General features: G+C 42.1%; 2 protein-coding genes across 4 annotated transcripts; one reads left to right on the forward strand and one right to left on the reverse strand.

Annotated features, from left to right (window-relative positions):
- The first annotated feature begins 954 nt into the window (after positions 1–954).
- LOC112275689 (protein disulfide isomerase-like 1-4) lies at positions 955–6,008 on the forward strand. Of its 3 annotated transcripts, none has more exons than XM_024506275.3 (12): positions 955–1,746; positions 1,974–2,103; positions 2,336–2,498; positions 2,667–2,785; positions 2,976–3,059; positions 3,225–3,308; positions 3,643–3,717; positions 3,836–3,904; positions 4,138–4,218; positions 4,509–4,643; positions 4,783–4,839; positions 5,058–6,008. In XM_024506275.3, exons 1-12 carry the CDS (start codon positions 1,034–1,036, stop codon positions 5,196–5,198), a joined length of 1,851 nt encoding a protein of 616 aa, XP_024362043.2. In that variant the 5' UTR covers positions 955–1,033; the 3' UTR covers positions 5,199–6,008. The 3 variants fall into 3 exon arrangements, with proteins under 3 accessions (XP_024362043.2, XP_024362044.2, XP_024362041.2); XM_024506273.3 differs by having other exon boundaries at positions 1,013–1,746; positions 3,225–3,311; XM_024506276.3 differs by lacking the exon at positions 3,225–3,308.
- Positions 6,009–8,531: 2,523 nt separating this feature from the next.
- On the reverse strand, positions 8,532–11,465 carry LOC112275986 (prolycopene isomerase, chloroplastic). Its single transcript, XM_024506887.3, has one exon. The coding sequence runs from the start codon at positions 10,660–10,662 to the stop codon at positions 8,845–8,847; it is 1,818 nt and encodes a 605-aa protein (XP_024362655.1). The 5' UTR covers positions 10,663–11,465; the 3' UTR covers positions 8,532–8,844.
- Positions 11,466–12,806: the final 1,341 nt, after the last annotated feature.

Here is a 12,806-nt window from a genome sequence, read left to right on the forward strand (position 1 = left end):
CGTAGACGCTGTGGATCACACAAGCTCGACACCCACCGACACACAAGTGGTCGTCGACGAGAATAAACAAGGCCTTGGATCTCACGTCGACGCTGATTCACTGCATCGATGCTCTTGCACACAGTCTTCGCAGCTCCACAGTATCCTGTGGACAAGCATCCATCGCACACTGCACCCCTCTGGATGAATCCAGCACCTCACAGCTTCTAGAATGATCGGAACAATTGTTTTACCAGCGTGATCGTGAAATGCTCACTATCACTGCTCGCAGTCCACGCTCTCTTGCTGGATAAAGCGACGGTATGCATTCGCTTGAGTCCATGCATTTGGCTTCAGTCGAGACAGAAGACCAGGCGTGAGCTGCAACTCCAGAAGGTTATTCCACATTGGTCCTTCACTCGATCAATAGTTCAGTGAAATCGACGGAGACTGCGTAGACTCAAAACGTGCTGGAGGCTGTTGAGATCACGAGTGGACCTGAAGGTTTCACGATCGTGTTGGAGCTTCACTGGACTGTGCGATTTGGCCCACGGTCTACGACGTGATGAAGCGATCCACGTGACGGAGTACCAGCTCAAGATAGTTCACATCACGCAACGTGTGTCTGATGCCTCCCACGCTCGTGTCTACATGAGCAAGGTGGGCGACATGGATGGAGGAGAAGAAGCAGGAGAGTTTTTGTTTTGAAAGGATTGTCGAACTTCTGCTTTCTTAAATTCTGTACACCCGTTGGTTGAGCTGAGTAGCACTCAATACTGCTGCATGGCTCCGTTTGTAGATATTTAATTTGTCGAAATCAATGACCCCGCTTGTATAAGCACGTGCCATGAATAAAAATCCAGCCGATTCATTACCGATCACTGATCTAACACCACTTTTGTCGATCAGTTGCATGCATGTGCCTTGGCATCTTGGGTTTCGTGTGTTCGCTTGTGTGCGTGCCAGTGAGGGAGTGAACTGACCATGGCCACAAAGGCGTGCATCGTGGATAAATTACACGTTTGTGGGGTGAACATGGAGGCCGTTGTGGGGGATGAATTGCTTTTACATTCGTTGGGTTTGTCACCTTCTCTTCCACTCGAAACCACTCTACCAGCCTTTCGCCTTTCGATGGACTACTTCCTCGCCACATTGCAATTGTCCTGCGATGGCGTCGATAATCCAGCACAGGGTAATTGTCTTCACGTTGTCGCTGCTTTGTCTCCTTGTAATATCGAGTTTGGACCAAATAAATGCAGAATCGGAGAAGAATGGGGAGGACCCGGAACTGGATGTGGCCGATTCAGGAGAGGACGACGCAGTCGATTATGGGGGAGAAGATGATGAAGACGAGTATGGGATAGATGATGAAGACGACCCATTATTGAACTTAGGAAACAGGTATGAAGAAGAGGAGGAGGAAGAGGAAGAAGAAGAAGAAGAAGAAGAAGAGAGAAATGAGGGCGGTGAGGTGGGTGATTATGACGAGAGAGATGTTGTTGTGCTTGGGTCCAGTAATTTTACCAAGTTTGTGATGAAGGAACGGTATGTGTTTGTGGAAATTTACGCTCCCTGGTGCCGGTATTGCAAGAGTTTGGCACCAGAGTGGGCCGCAACGGCCACTGCTCTTACGGGCCAAGTTCCTTTTGCTAAGGTCGACGCTACTGTGCACACGGACATCAGTGAGCAGCTGCATGTGAGCAGTTACCCTAGTTTGTTCTTCTTCGTTTATGGCGTGCATTCGCCTTACAATGGCGTCCGATCCAAGTACGTCGGTTTCCCAATGTCAATCGTAGAAATTAGTTAGCAATGTTTGCAGTTTGTTTACTCCTTCAACTCATGCTATGCGATTGGATGTTGACTGCTTCAAAAGCCTGTTGCGATCGTGTCATTGTTCTACGTATTAAAATATTCGGGTCTTAGATGAGGCACCGTGACTGCAATTCTTTTGGTTTATAGCCGGCAAGGTGACTTATGTGATTCCTCCGTTACAGGGATGCTTTTGTGGCGTATGTGAATGGAAAGATGAATCTAACAGTCAGGGCTCTCATGTCCGTATCGGACGCCGAGTCTCTCGTGGAGGTCAACACGCCCATTGCGGTTGCTTATCTGAAAAAGTTGAAGGTATTTCTTATACCATCTCGGTTGAGTGTCGTAGTCTTGACTTAGGTGTACCCATGTTGTATTAGCCTTGACCCCATCAGGATAACTCGCTTTTCTTTTCTTTTCTTTTTTCCCTTCCCTTTTCCCGTAGCATTCACTCGGTATTGTGATATTCGAAGAAAGATGGTATGATCGAAAGTTTGAATTGCTCAGACGGTAATCCAACTCATGCACTCTTTGTTTCTTATAACAGGGTCCTGAGGTTTTCGAACTGACAACTGTAGCGAAGCAAGTGGATGGTGTGATATTCTATATGACCAGCAATGAAGATGTGGCTGCCATGTTTGGACTGAATGTCAATGTCAAACCGGTTTTGGTTTTGTTGAAGAGTGTGCCAGACAATCGGGTGGTTTACAGTGAGTACGAAATACTTAAACTCATCACATTTGAGTTGCTGGTGGGGTAGTTTTCGTTTCCCAGTGGTTTTTACATAGCCTTCTTTCTTGCACACGAGGTTACAAATTGCGTTCCTAATATTGCAAATGCCATGCTTTTCACCAATAAATAGACGTATTTGGGTGCAGAGGGTACTTTTAAGAGGACACCGCTTCACCAATTTGTGTCTACAAATAAGTTGCCACTTGTGATATTCTTCTCACAAGAAACAACCTCACTAATAATGGAGAACGAAATGAAAAAACAAGTACGAAGGCTGTGCTTCTTACTCAGATTCTGGACTTCCCGCACTATTTTTTAACTAATGGGATTGCACACCCCGCTCTCGCTTTTGCTGTGAGAAGAACAGGAGCTGGAAGATCATATTTGTGGAATTAGTTGTGAAGAGTCTCGTTTGACTTTCGGCATCTCTTGTATTGTTGGGTTGGGTGTTTTAGGTCCTCTGTTTTGTACAGGATGATGAATACTGGGGTTATGCTCAGCCGCTTTTTGAGGAAGTTGCAAGGGCTTTTAAAGGGCAGGCATGGCAATCTTACCGAATCTGTTCATTGAGCCTGTAATTGATGTCTTTCACTCGTTTTCTTTTATTGTTGTGCAGATTTTAATTGGCTTATTCTTTATTTACTAAAAATCAAGGATGTGCACCATTTTGAATTCAGCTTCTATCTTGATTTCATGCGGCACAGGCAATGTTCATACGTGTGGTTCTGGATAGTTCAGAGGGATTAAAAGCTGCGGAGTATTTTGGTGTAACGGGGGAGAACCCCATTGTAGTAATGTCCCTCCCTGTTGTCCATAAGCATGAGAGTTGCTATGTTCAGTGGCTATCTTGAACGCTACGAATTTATCATTGTTGAGGATTAATTTTTGAGATCTCTTCATGAGTCACACAGAGGAACTGAATTTAAATGGGAGGATCAACTTTACTACGGCTCATTGACATTGCTGCATATATGTGATGCTTCGAGGCACAAAATGTTAACCTTTTACGAGAGAGAGAGAGAGATTCTGTTGCTTCGGTTTCAGTTTTACTCGAAGATCGTTGTTCCGATGTGGATTACGCCGCGAAAGCTTTTTTATTTTTTTACTTTTCATACGTTTCAGATAATGGCATTTTCGACAGCTGAGGACGGTCTCAAGTACCTCCATCAAGGGGAATTCACTGTTGAAGGAATCAAGGTCAGTATTCCTATTGAAAATTCCTAGGTAGCGAATGTTCGACATGATGACTCTTTTGACATCCTTCAACTTTGTCATTTCTCGAGAATAATCACCTCTCAGCAGTTTGTTTTGGTAGAAATTCGTGGAGGGTTTTACAAAGAATAAGCTGCGACCTTATTATAAGTCGGAGAGGATTCCTGCTCAGGTAAGCCATCCTTCTAAGAATTTCCTTTTTGAAGTTCAGATTCTGTGTCAGAAAGGTTCTCAAGGGCGAGAATCTTTTTGATGTCTGTTCACCTGCCGTGAAGTTTCATAGTGGCAGATTCAAATCCTCTGGTGCAAGGCGTAGGTCTTCATGTACCCCTACTTTCCATAGTCAACAATTTACGGTACCAAGTGTCTGTTTCCAATAATTTTGGTTCTGTATGAATGCTTCAGAATGATGAAGCTGTGAGGATAGCGGTTGGCAGAAATTTTGAGGAGATCGTCCTTGACGAGGCCAAGGATACCCTTGTTGAGGTAAAGGTTTACAACCATGTCATGCGTAGAGCTCATCGAACAATTTTCAATGATCTTTTAAGTCTTTAAACCTTTTCATACCATCATACGTTTCCCTCACCCAGCTTTCTTTCCGAGACAGCAAATGGGTACATGCAGTAATAGATTACCTTTCCTCTGGTAAGACGTAAAAATTCCTGCTTCTTACTGTTCCTAAGTCATGATTTAACTGCGTGGATGTTGTCTTGTCATTTCTTCTAGTGCTACACAATTTCCTAGTTGAGTTTGTTGATGATCTATTATCTTGGCAGCTGTATGCTCCCTGGTGCCATCACTGCCAAGAGCTGGAACCGACATACAATAGACTTGCAAAGCGTCTCATGGGCATTCCCTCACTTTCAATTGTCAAAATGAATATGGAAGCAAACGAGCATCCTCTTGCCAAGGTGACCTTAACTGTTTTTATTTTTTCTTCCGAGCAGAAATTCTATGAATCGATGTTTGGTCCTATCGAAAATTGCTCAAATACGTCATGCTATCAGCGTGAATCAACTAATCCTTGGTTCGTGTTTTCCTTCTCTGTAGGTCGACGGCTTTCCGACCATCCTGTTCTTCTCTGCTGGAAATAAGAGCACCAAGCCGGCAAGTCTTTCGTATCCTTCTCCCTCTTCATGAATCCTGGTGCTCAGCATTCTGACATCAACTATTGCACAAAACTGCAGTGCCGCTCCTACTAACCCTTCCACAACATCCGCGATTCATTGTTGTCCATGGTCATGTACAAGCTCCTCATTGACAATGATCTGTGAGCCATGTTTTGGTTTCCCTTTCCTGAGACAACGGATGGTTGGAGATTGCAGATCACGTTTCACGGTGACAGAACCGTGAAAGGCCTCTACCAGTTTTTGAAGAAGAATGCAGCCATTCCGTTCGCACTCCCAAAACCTGCGCAGACACGAGCTCCAAACAAGGTTGAACAAATTCCCAACGATGAATTATAAAACGAGGTGCCCCAACCAGCTCATGAACCTCCGACAGGCTGTTCAACTTATTTCGATGATCATTCTTTCAGAAAACAAGTGCTTGTCGACAATTCTAGACACAGCAACTCAACTGGGTCACATATTCAACTCCATCCAGGTCAGTTTTTTTCGAAAAACTTGATCAAACATTTGCAAGCTTTAGCCCTGGTAAGTTCCAAGCAAACCCATGTTTTTGCTCCTCGTCAGCATTTCCCCGGAGGCAAGTAATGAATAAGATATGAAATGAATGCTTGCTTGAATTTCTTCTGCAAATCTGTGAGGGAAGTTGAACAAAATTCACAAGTTTCTGAAAACTGCAACATGAGTACAGATCCACCAAAATCCTAAAACTTGAAAGTTGTGCCACCAAAAAAGCTTTCCTAAACCTCATTTCCTCTAGACCAAACCATCGCATTCAAGCACACGACAATTTTTTTACATTTGTCGTACCAAACTTCATTCTATCATAACTGTTGGTGATATTAAGTGGTGTATTTTTTTAATACAAGTTCCCCAATATCTACGCCAATATATACGTTCATTACCGGATTGTGTCGGTATGTGAAGACATCCTATGCAATCTAACGATTGTAACTGTGTAGTATCACCTCTACCCAAACGGAGTAGAGAATAGTATTTATAAAATAATACTAGCTTTAATTGATAAAAAGATGTATAGTCATAGTTGCCAGGTAGCAATATAAAATTTTAGACCAGAAAATGTAATGGGTTTGTTTGTAATATATAAAATAGTTATAATAAATTTTACTTGAATATTATTATACAGAAGTTCGTTATTTGTTTCAAAAATGTATGACTTAGTTTGCACAATAAGTGAAACAGCTGTGTGTTGCAAAAGTTTGAATTCTCATCTTATAGGGTCTTTAGATTCATACTTTCACTTTAAAAGATCATGATTTAAAATGTTTTTAAGGTTCCTATATGAAGATTTTATTTCTCTCATAGTATTTTAGTTAATTTTTTCAAGTATAAATCCATCTAAATATAGTTCCTTGCTTCCAACCAATTATAAGCATTGATAATTGTGGTTCTTTTTTTTTGCCTCTAAATATAAATATTTCTTGTAACATGTATTTTAAAAAATATAATTTTATATTTTATTCAGTAATTTATGACATAGTTTCTCAAGCTTAAATTTTGAACATGTCACATGGGTGAAATTAAAACAATTTCTATAAAAAAAACACTATTTATGTTATGTGGCAAAAATTGCATTCTATCTCATTTTTTCTTCTTGTGGTTTTTTGATCAATTTTTCTAAGCACAAAGCCTACAAAGAGGAGCTTCTTAACATCAACCAATTTTGGGTCTAGAAAATTGTAATCTTTTGCCTACTTCCTTAAATCTAAATATATCCTTAGCTAAATGCTTTTCTTTTAATACCTATTTTTTTAAAAGATTGGTTGATGGATCTTACATCTATCTATTTAATGATATATTTTAATTTTTAAAATAAAATAATTAGATATTTTATTGTATTGTATTGTATAAAATAAAATAATTTTAATACTAAATTTATATAGGCAAATCTACACTTGCATTATTCTAAGAATGATTTCAAAATCTCAACATCTTTTTAAAAGCTCAATTGCATTTTTGGTTATATATTGAAATTTAAAATATGAAAAATACTTGTTGAATTCACTTTCTTTACAGTTAATAATGCAAAAATAATTATTTCCATGAATATATACTTATGATTATGTTAATTTTAAAATCCAATCTTATAGCCACTACTACAACAAATAGATCCTTTACATTTAATTGTAACGTTGTTTTTTTCGACACTATTTATAACTTAGATGTTTACTTGTATGTTATTATGTTAGATGCAATTTTGTAGTTTATTTCAACATCAAGAAATTTTAAAACTAGACTTTGTAGAACCCACAAGATGTTTTTATTTTATTTTATTTTTCGTACATTTTAAATTTTGACTTTCACATATAAGAAATATTATTAAGTTTATATTTAAATAAAAATTTAAAATATATTCAATATTCAATTAGCATTGAGTTACCAATGGATAACTCAATATTCTCTATTAATAAAAAAACAAGGTTATTTTTCTAAACACTCACCAAATTAACTAGCTATTGAGACAAAGTTATTTGCATATTTATTGTTTTAATTCCTGAACAAGTGAATAGTAGTATTGATATTTGTAATGTTTATTTATTTTTATTTTTGGTGCTTTTTTAGTTTTAGTTACATATATATATATATATATATATACATGATTTAACTCGTAGCATATACCAATATTCTCATATTATACAACGATGTTGTTTTTTTATCAAACATTTGCTCCTATGCAATACTGAACAAAATGGAATAAAATCTAAATTCAGAATGTACGACAAACATATCTTTGCATCATGATATCAGAATAACATCACATACGTATATGCCACAAGTTAAAATTCTTAACTTTCTTAAGGAAATATATATACATATATATATATATATATATAATCATGATTCCCAGTTATCAACATAACAAATTATTTTAAACATGTTAATCTTTTGAACTGACAACCTATACGGCACATACAAAAAAAAAAAAAAAAAAAAAAAAAAAATTGAGTCTCATCATTAGCCAAAGACGTAGACATCTGAACACTATATCAACATCTGTGCAATTGTTTTCTAATGAGATCTACATAGCAAAACAGTAAACGGTCAATACTCGATTGAGTTCTGAAGCAATCTCTGATACGGTCTAACAATCCCCATAAAATACAAATGATGTCCATAACCGCTCAAGGTATTCATCAAAAGTAGGAGTCGGAGATTTCCCCGCCCTCCGAACCATACGTGACAGTTTCCCGTCATAAAGATCTCCGCAGATTATGGCCGCAGGATTTATTGACAGAACTGTGTCGCGTAGTTTGTAGCAAAGCTTTCTTTTTTTCAATATTTTGGGAACCCCCCCAAAAATATTTTTTGCTGAGAAAAGCAGCGCCTCCGAAGATTGTAAAAATTTACAGTTCGGTAATAAATTCTAACGCCTAGACCTCTTGAGCAAATAACGTGCACTGAAAGAGCGTACAGCTGAAGGAGACTGGCGACTTGAGGACTCTCCAGTTTGTACTCATTATGTACGTTCTCTAGTTATGAAGGACTATCCACAGATTTCGAAGTACGTTTCTGGCTCATGCCGAATGGATGGGAGTGAGACCCGCAAAATGGCACTAATAAATGATGTCCATAAAAGGATTGAGAAAGCCTAACACTCATCTCTAAGCCAACCTCCATTGAGAGCAACAAGGATCAACGATCAGCGTGGTATAAACAGAACAGGCCATTTCATTCAGCATGGTACCACATGTACCAATCTTAAGACACTGCAAAATGCTCCAGCTTCTAATAGGCAGACGTAGCTCACCTACCAATGAAGCATTCGAACCACAACTCCATCGTTGGGAAGGATCCGTGCACGCAACACTGGCACTCTCAGTCCAAGGCCCCATTCGATTCCATTGATGCTAATATACATGGAATGCAATTTTTTTTGATTCCGACCAGAAATATAACTCTAAACCCTAAACCTCCTTGATGCAGTTCAGAAAACCCTCACCTGATGGGCTTAAGATAAGAAACTCTACGCTAACGTCCGGAACCAGGCTAAGAGAGAGCTCAGTCCCTTGTCCAGGACGGCATTCCTCTTCTCAAAACCAAGATCTGCAGCAACACGATGAGCACACATAGTGCCGGAGAACGCGACAGCAATGACACCCTGACCTGGGAAGCAACTGTCGCCTACGCAGTACAGTCCCTCTACAGCCGTGGTGTTGAAAGGCATACCAAGCAATCCCTTGGGCTTCCCAGCTGGAATGGGCCCATAAGTACCGTCATCCCTCGCCAAATACCGCCGATGTGTTTTCGGAGTGCCAACCTCACGAAACGTCGTAGCATCCTTGAGACCCGGAAATAGAGTGGCCTCTAATCTGCTCACAATCTTGTCAGCGACTGCCTCCTTCTTCGCTTCATAATCAGCCGGAGACAAGCCCTGCCAGTCGTCAATCCATGCCGTTGTAAAAATGTGAAGGATATGGCGCCCAGGCGGCGCAAGGGAGGTATCTAGAACGGTTGGAATGCTCAAAAAGATGGTTTGATACGGCTCCTCCAGCTTCAACCACTCATCCTCGAGTACTAGGTGGTGGCATTCGGTACCATGAGGCAGAACCTCGGCCTTCACGCCCATGTGAATAGATAAGAAAGAAGGCGACTTCCGATACAACTTCTGGAAATTCTTTTCCTCCTGCGGCATATCCTCAGCCTTCAGCAATTTCTGAAAAGTGTCCCATCTCGTAGCATTCGAGATAACTGTTTTCGCATAGAGCGTTTCCCCGTTGGACAACTGCACTCCTACTGCCTTCCCGTCCTTCATAAGAATTTGCGTCACATTGGCTTTGTACTTCAAATGGCCACCATGCTCCACGAGGCCATCTGCAAGCTCCAGTGCAATCCGCCCCACTCCTCCTTTCGGGTAGTTGATACCTCCGTAATGTCTGTCGCACATTACCATACTGGCATTGATCATGGGCGTCCGGCAGGCGTCCACAGTGCTCACAATGAAGCACTCGGCGTCTATGAAAGCCAACAGGTTGGGGTCCTTCATGTATTTCCTGGCTATGTCACCTGCATTCTGAGGTAGGTAATACGCGAGCGTCAAGCAAGCGACGGGGTTCTTGAAGAACTGTCCGAATAGATACAGAGGCTCCTCTAAAGATTTGAGCTCCAACGCATTCAAGGAATTAAACACCTGCCAGGCTACATCGTAGAAGGCGCGGATACCGACCTCCTCGTGAGGGAACCGGCTAATGAGCTCCACGAGGAACTTGTCATACTCCCGGTGCACTTGCACGGACAAATCACCAGGGAGGTGGTAGTGCACTGTCACTGGATCCTCGATCAATTCCAATGAACGTCCGACGGCTGCCAGGGATTTTGTTACCAAATTAATGGAGCCTTTGTCGCTGAACCCAAACATCACAGAGGAACCTACATCGAAAGTGTAGCCATCCCTTTGAAAGTAACTGGAGCTCCCACCTGGGACGACGTATTTCTCCAGAAGGACGACCCGAGCCCCTCGAACTGCCAATTGAGTAGCGGCAACAAGGCCCCCAATGCCAGAGCCTATAACAATGGCATCGTATTCCTCAGTTCCAGAGACGCCTTTGGTTGAAATCGGTGAGGTGTCAGCAGCAACCGCTGCTCGAGCTCCCCTGTCGCAAGCTCGAGTATGGATGCTATTCCCCTCAAAACTCTGAAGCTGAAAAGTTGCGGCACAAAGCTGCTGAGGAAGATGAGCGATTGTCTTAGAGAATGAGCAAGAGAGAGGAGATTTTTTTCTAGAGGATTCGCAGATAGGGCTGGCCAACCCCAGGGTGCTGAAATGCGGATTTGAGATGGCCATGTCGATGTTCAGGAAAGATGTTCGAGACGAGAATAAACACTACCCGGACAAATTTACCAGCATGCGGTGCCGACAGAGAGAAATTGAAAATTTCCGAGACTAAACCTCGTATTCAAGAGACAGAGACCGGAATCACCTTACGCGAAATTTAAGTATAATACGAGCCGCTTCATCAGTACCGACTGACACAGACGAGCGGAATCCAGCAAGGGCCACACAAAGGGAGCCAGAAATTTCCCGCTGCCAATTTCACAAAGCTATCCCCTCGAAAGATGCTTGTTCCCACAACGTCAACCAGCACCAGGACCTTGTACAATTTGAACCAAATCAACCGCCATTCAGAGAATTCTTCACCTTCGAGACTCCCAACACCTAGAAAACGAAGCCCTAAATTCAAAAAAACCCCCCGAGACGTCGACTAACCACGAGGGGGAAGTGCGTCAAAGGCTACGATCAGCGACTGAATATGAGGATCAAAGCCGAAGGGAACTGGTCAGGTCCGAGACACTCAAAAGGGGCAGCAGCAGGGGTGGACGGCGATTATGCTCCCGCGCGCGCGGTGCAGCAGCCGCATCCTCGGGGCTGGACCAAATGGCGGTCTCCGTCGCTGCAGTGAAATTCAGAGCAGATAAGAGGCGCATGGTCAACTGCAAAGAAGAAGCAGGACCACAATCCGGAGGGAGGCAAAGCGCGAGCAGGAGGGATAAGAAACGGAGGAGCAGTCAGACAGATCCTGGGGAGGGATCTGCGCCCTGCAAATCCTCGTCGCCGCAATCGACATCGGCCATCTTGTGACTCGCTGGGAGGGATCTCGCTGCCGCCATCTCTCCTTGCCCGGAGCTTCAGGATCCGGTGCCCGTTCCACCCGGAACCGTCGACGTCTCCTTCACCGCGGGATTGCATCCTTCGCGGCGTCAGGGTTGTTGTCAACCGATCTAAGACCGATGCTAGACCTAAGACCAACAAAGGTCCAATACCATGTGGACCTAATACCAAATAAACATCTAAGTCCGTCCCTTCTCACGCATGTTAGTTTTTCGTATTTCATGATCTCTTGTTAATTTAAAAGTGTGGTTTGGTTAGTCCACCCACTTCGAGTGTTGGTCACAAATACACGGGTGTCAAAGAAGGTGGATGAAATAGGAGAAAAATGTTTGAAGAATGCTTCATTTGAGGGTAGTTTGTGTGTGTTTGTGCATGTCACGGACACAGAATACAGACTTGATATCTACCAAGAAGTTCAAGAAGAATTGGCAAGAACTAGATTAATCAGATGAATACAAGAACAACACTAGAGAGGTGAGCTAAAACTCCAAGAAATGTGTTATCAAGACTAAAGAACTCTTCAGCCTCGATTCCAATATATACTCTTATTTGGGAAGCTTCTCAAGCAACTTCTACCAACTAGGAAGCTTCTAGAAGATTCCAGAGACTTGCTTCTAGAAGGTTCTAGAAACTTATCTCTAGAAGGTTCTAAGGACTATGTCCCGAACATCTTCTACCAACTAAGAAGCTTCTAGAAGGTTCCAGAGACTTGCTTCTAGAAGGTTCTAGAAGCTTGTCTCTAGAAGGTTCTAGAAGCTTGTCTCTAGAAGGTTCTAGAAACTTGTCTCTAGAAGGTTCTAAGGACTATGTCCCTAACATCACCCCCTCCTTTAGCTTCGAGGTCTCTGAGAAGTAATGTTGTTGTCAATCAGTACCAACGCAAGAAAATGAAGATCTGTCGCATAACGTCTGCTATGAACTCCAATTGTTGTTCACGAGGTAAGTGATTCATCGGCCCTTGAAGCCAACGATAGTGGCCCACTCCTTCAACTTCTGACCAAGGATGAACTTCCGTGTCTTCATTGTGAAATTGTCTTGCAAATATGCCTTCTGGTTGACCATCGTAAGCAGGCTCGGACTCAAATACAATCACCAGTGATCGGTTACTTGGTATCCTCCATCATCGTCGTGGTGCAGGTGGTTCTTCATCTCGGGGTCGCCTTCGTGAACTAGTTGGTTGAGATAATCTGACTGACATAGTATCTATCTCTTGGCTATCCATATCAGAAGACTAAACTATGGCTACTGAAAAAATTCTATTTTATCTTGGAGAAAATAACTACATCAACTACGAATTTTGGTGGTGCTCTCTTCCTTTC

Source organism: Physcomitrium patens, chromosome 23, assembly GCF_059467195.1.
Source record: "Physcomitrium patens ecotype Gransden chromosome 23, ASM5946719v1, whole genome shotgun sequence".
NCBI classification, from domain to species: Eukaryota; Viridiplantae; Streptophyta; class Bryopsida; order Funariales; family Funariaceae; genus Physcomitrium; species Physcomitrium patens.

What these genes read in the sequence shown, in the direction of transcription:
- LOC112275689 (XM_024506273.3), top strand. Translation starts at nt 1,034, where the DNA reads ATGAATTGCTTTTACATTCGTTGGGTTTGTCACCTTCTCTTCCACTCG. An exon ending in TACAATGGCGTCCGATCCAA is followed by an intron (nt 1,747 to 1,973) that starts GTACGTCGGTTT and finishes CCTCCGTTACAG; the next exon opens with GGATGCTTTTGTGGCGTATG. An exon ending in GAAATAAGAGCACCAAGCCG is followed by an intron (nt 4,840 to 5,057) that starts GCAAGTCTTTCG and finishes TGGAGATTGCAG; the next exon opens with ATCACGTTTCACGGTGACAG.
- LOC112275986 (XM_024506887.3), bottom strand. Translation starts at nt 10,662, where the DNA reads ATGGCCATCTCAAATCCGCATTTCAGCACCCTGGGGTTGGCCAGCCCT.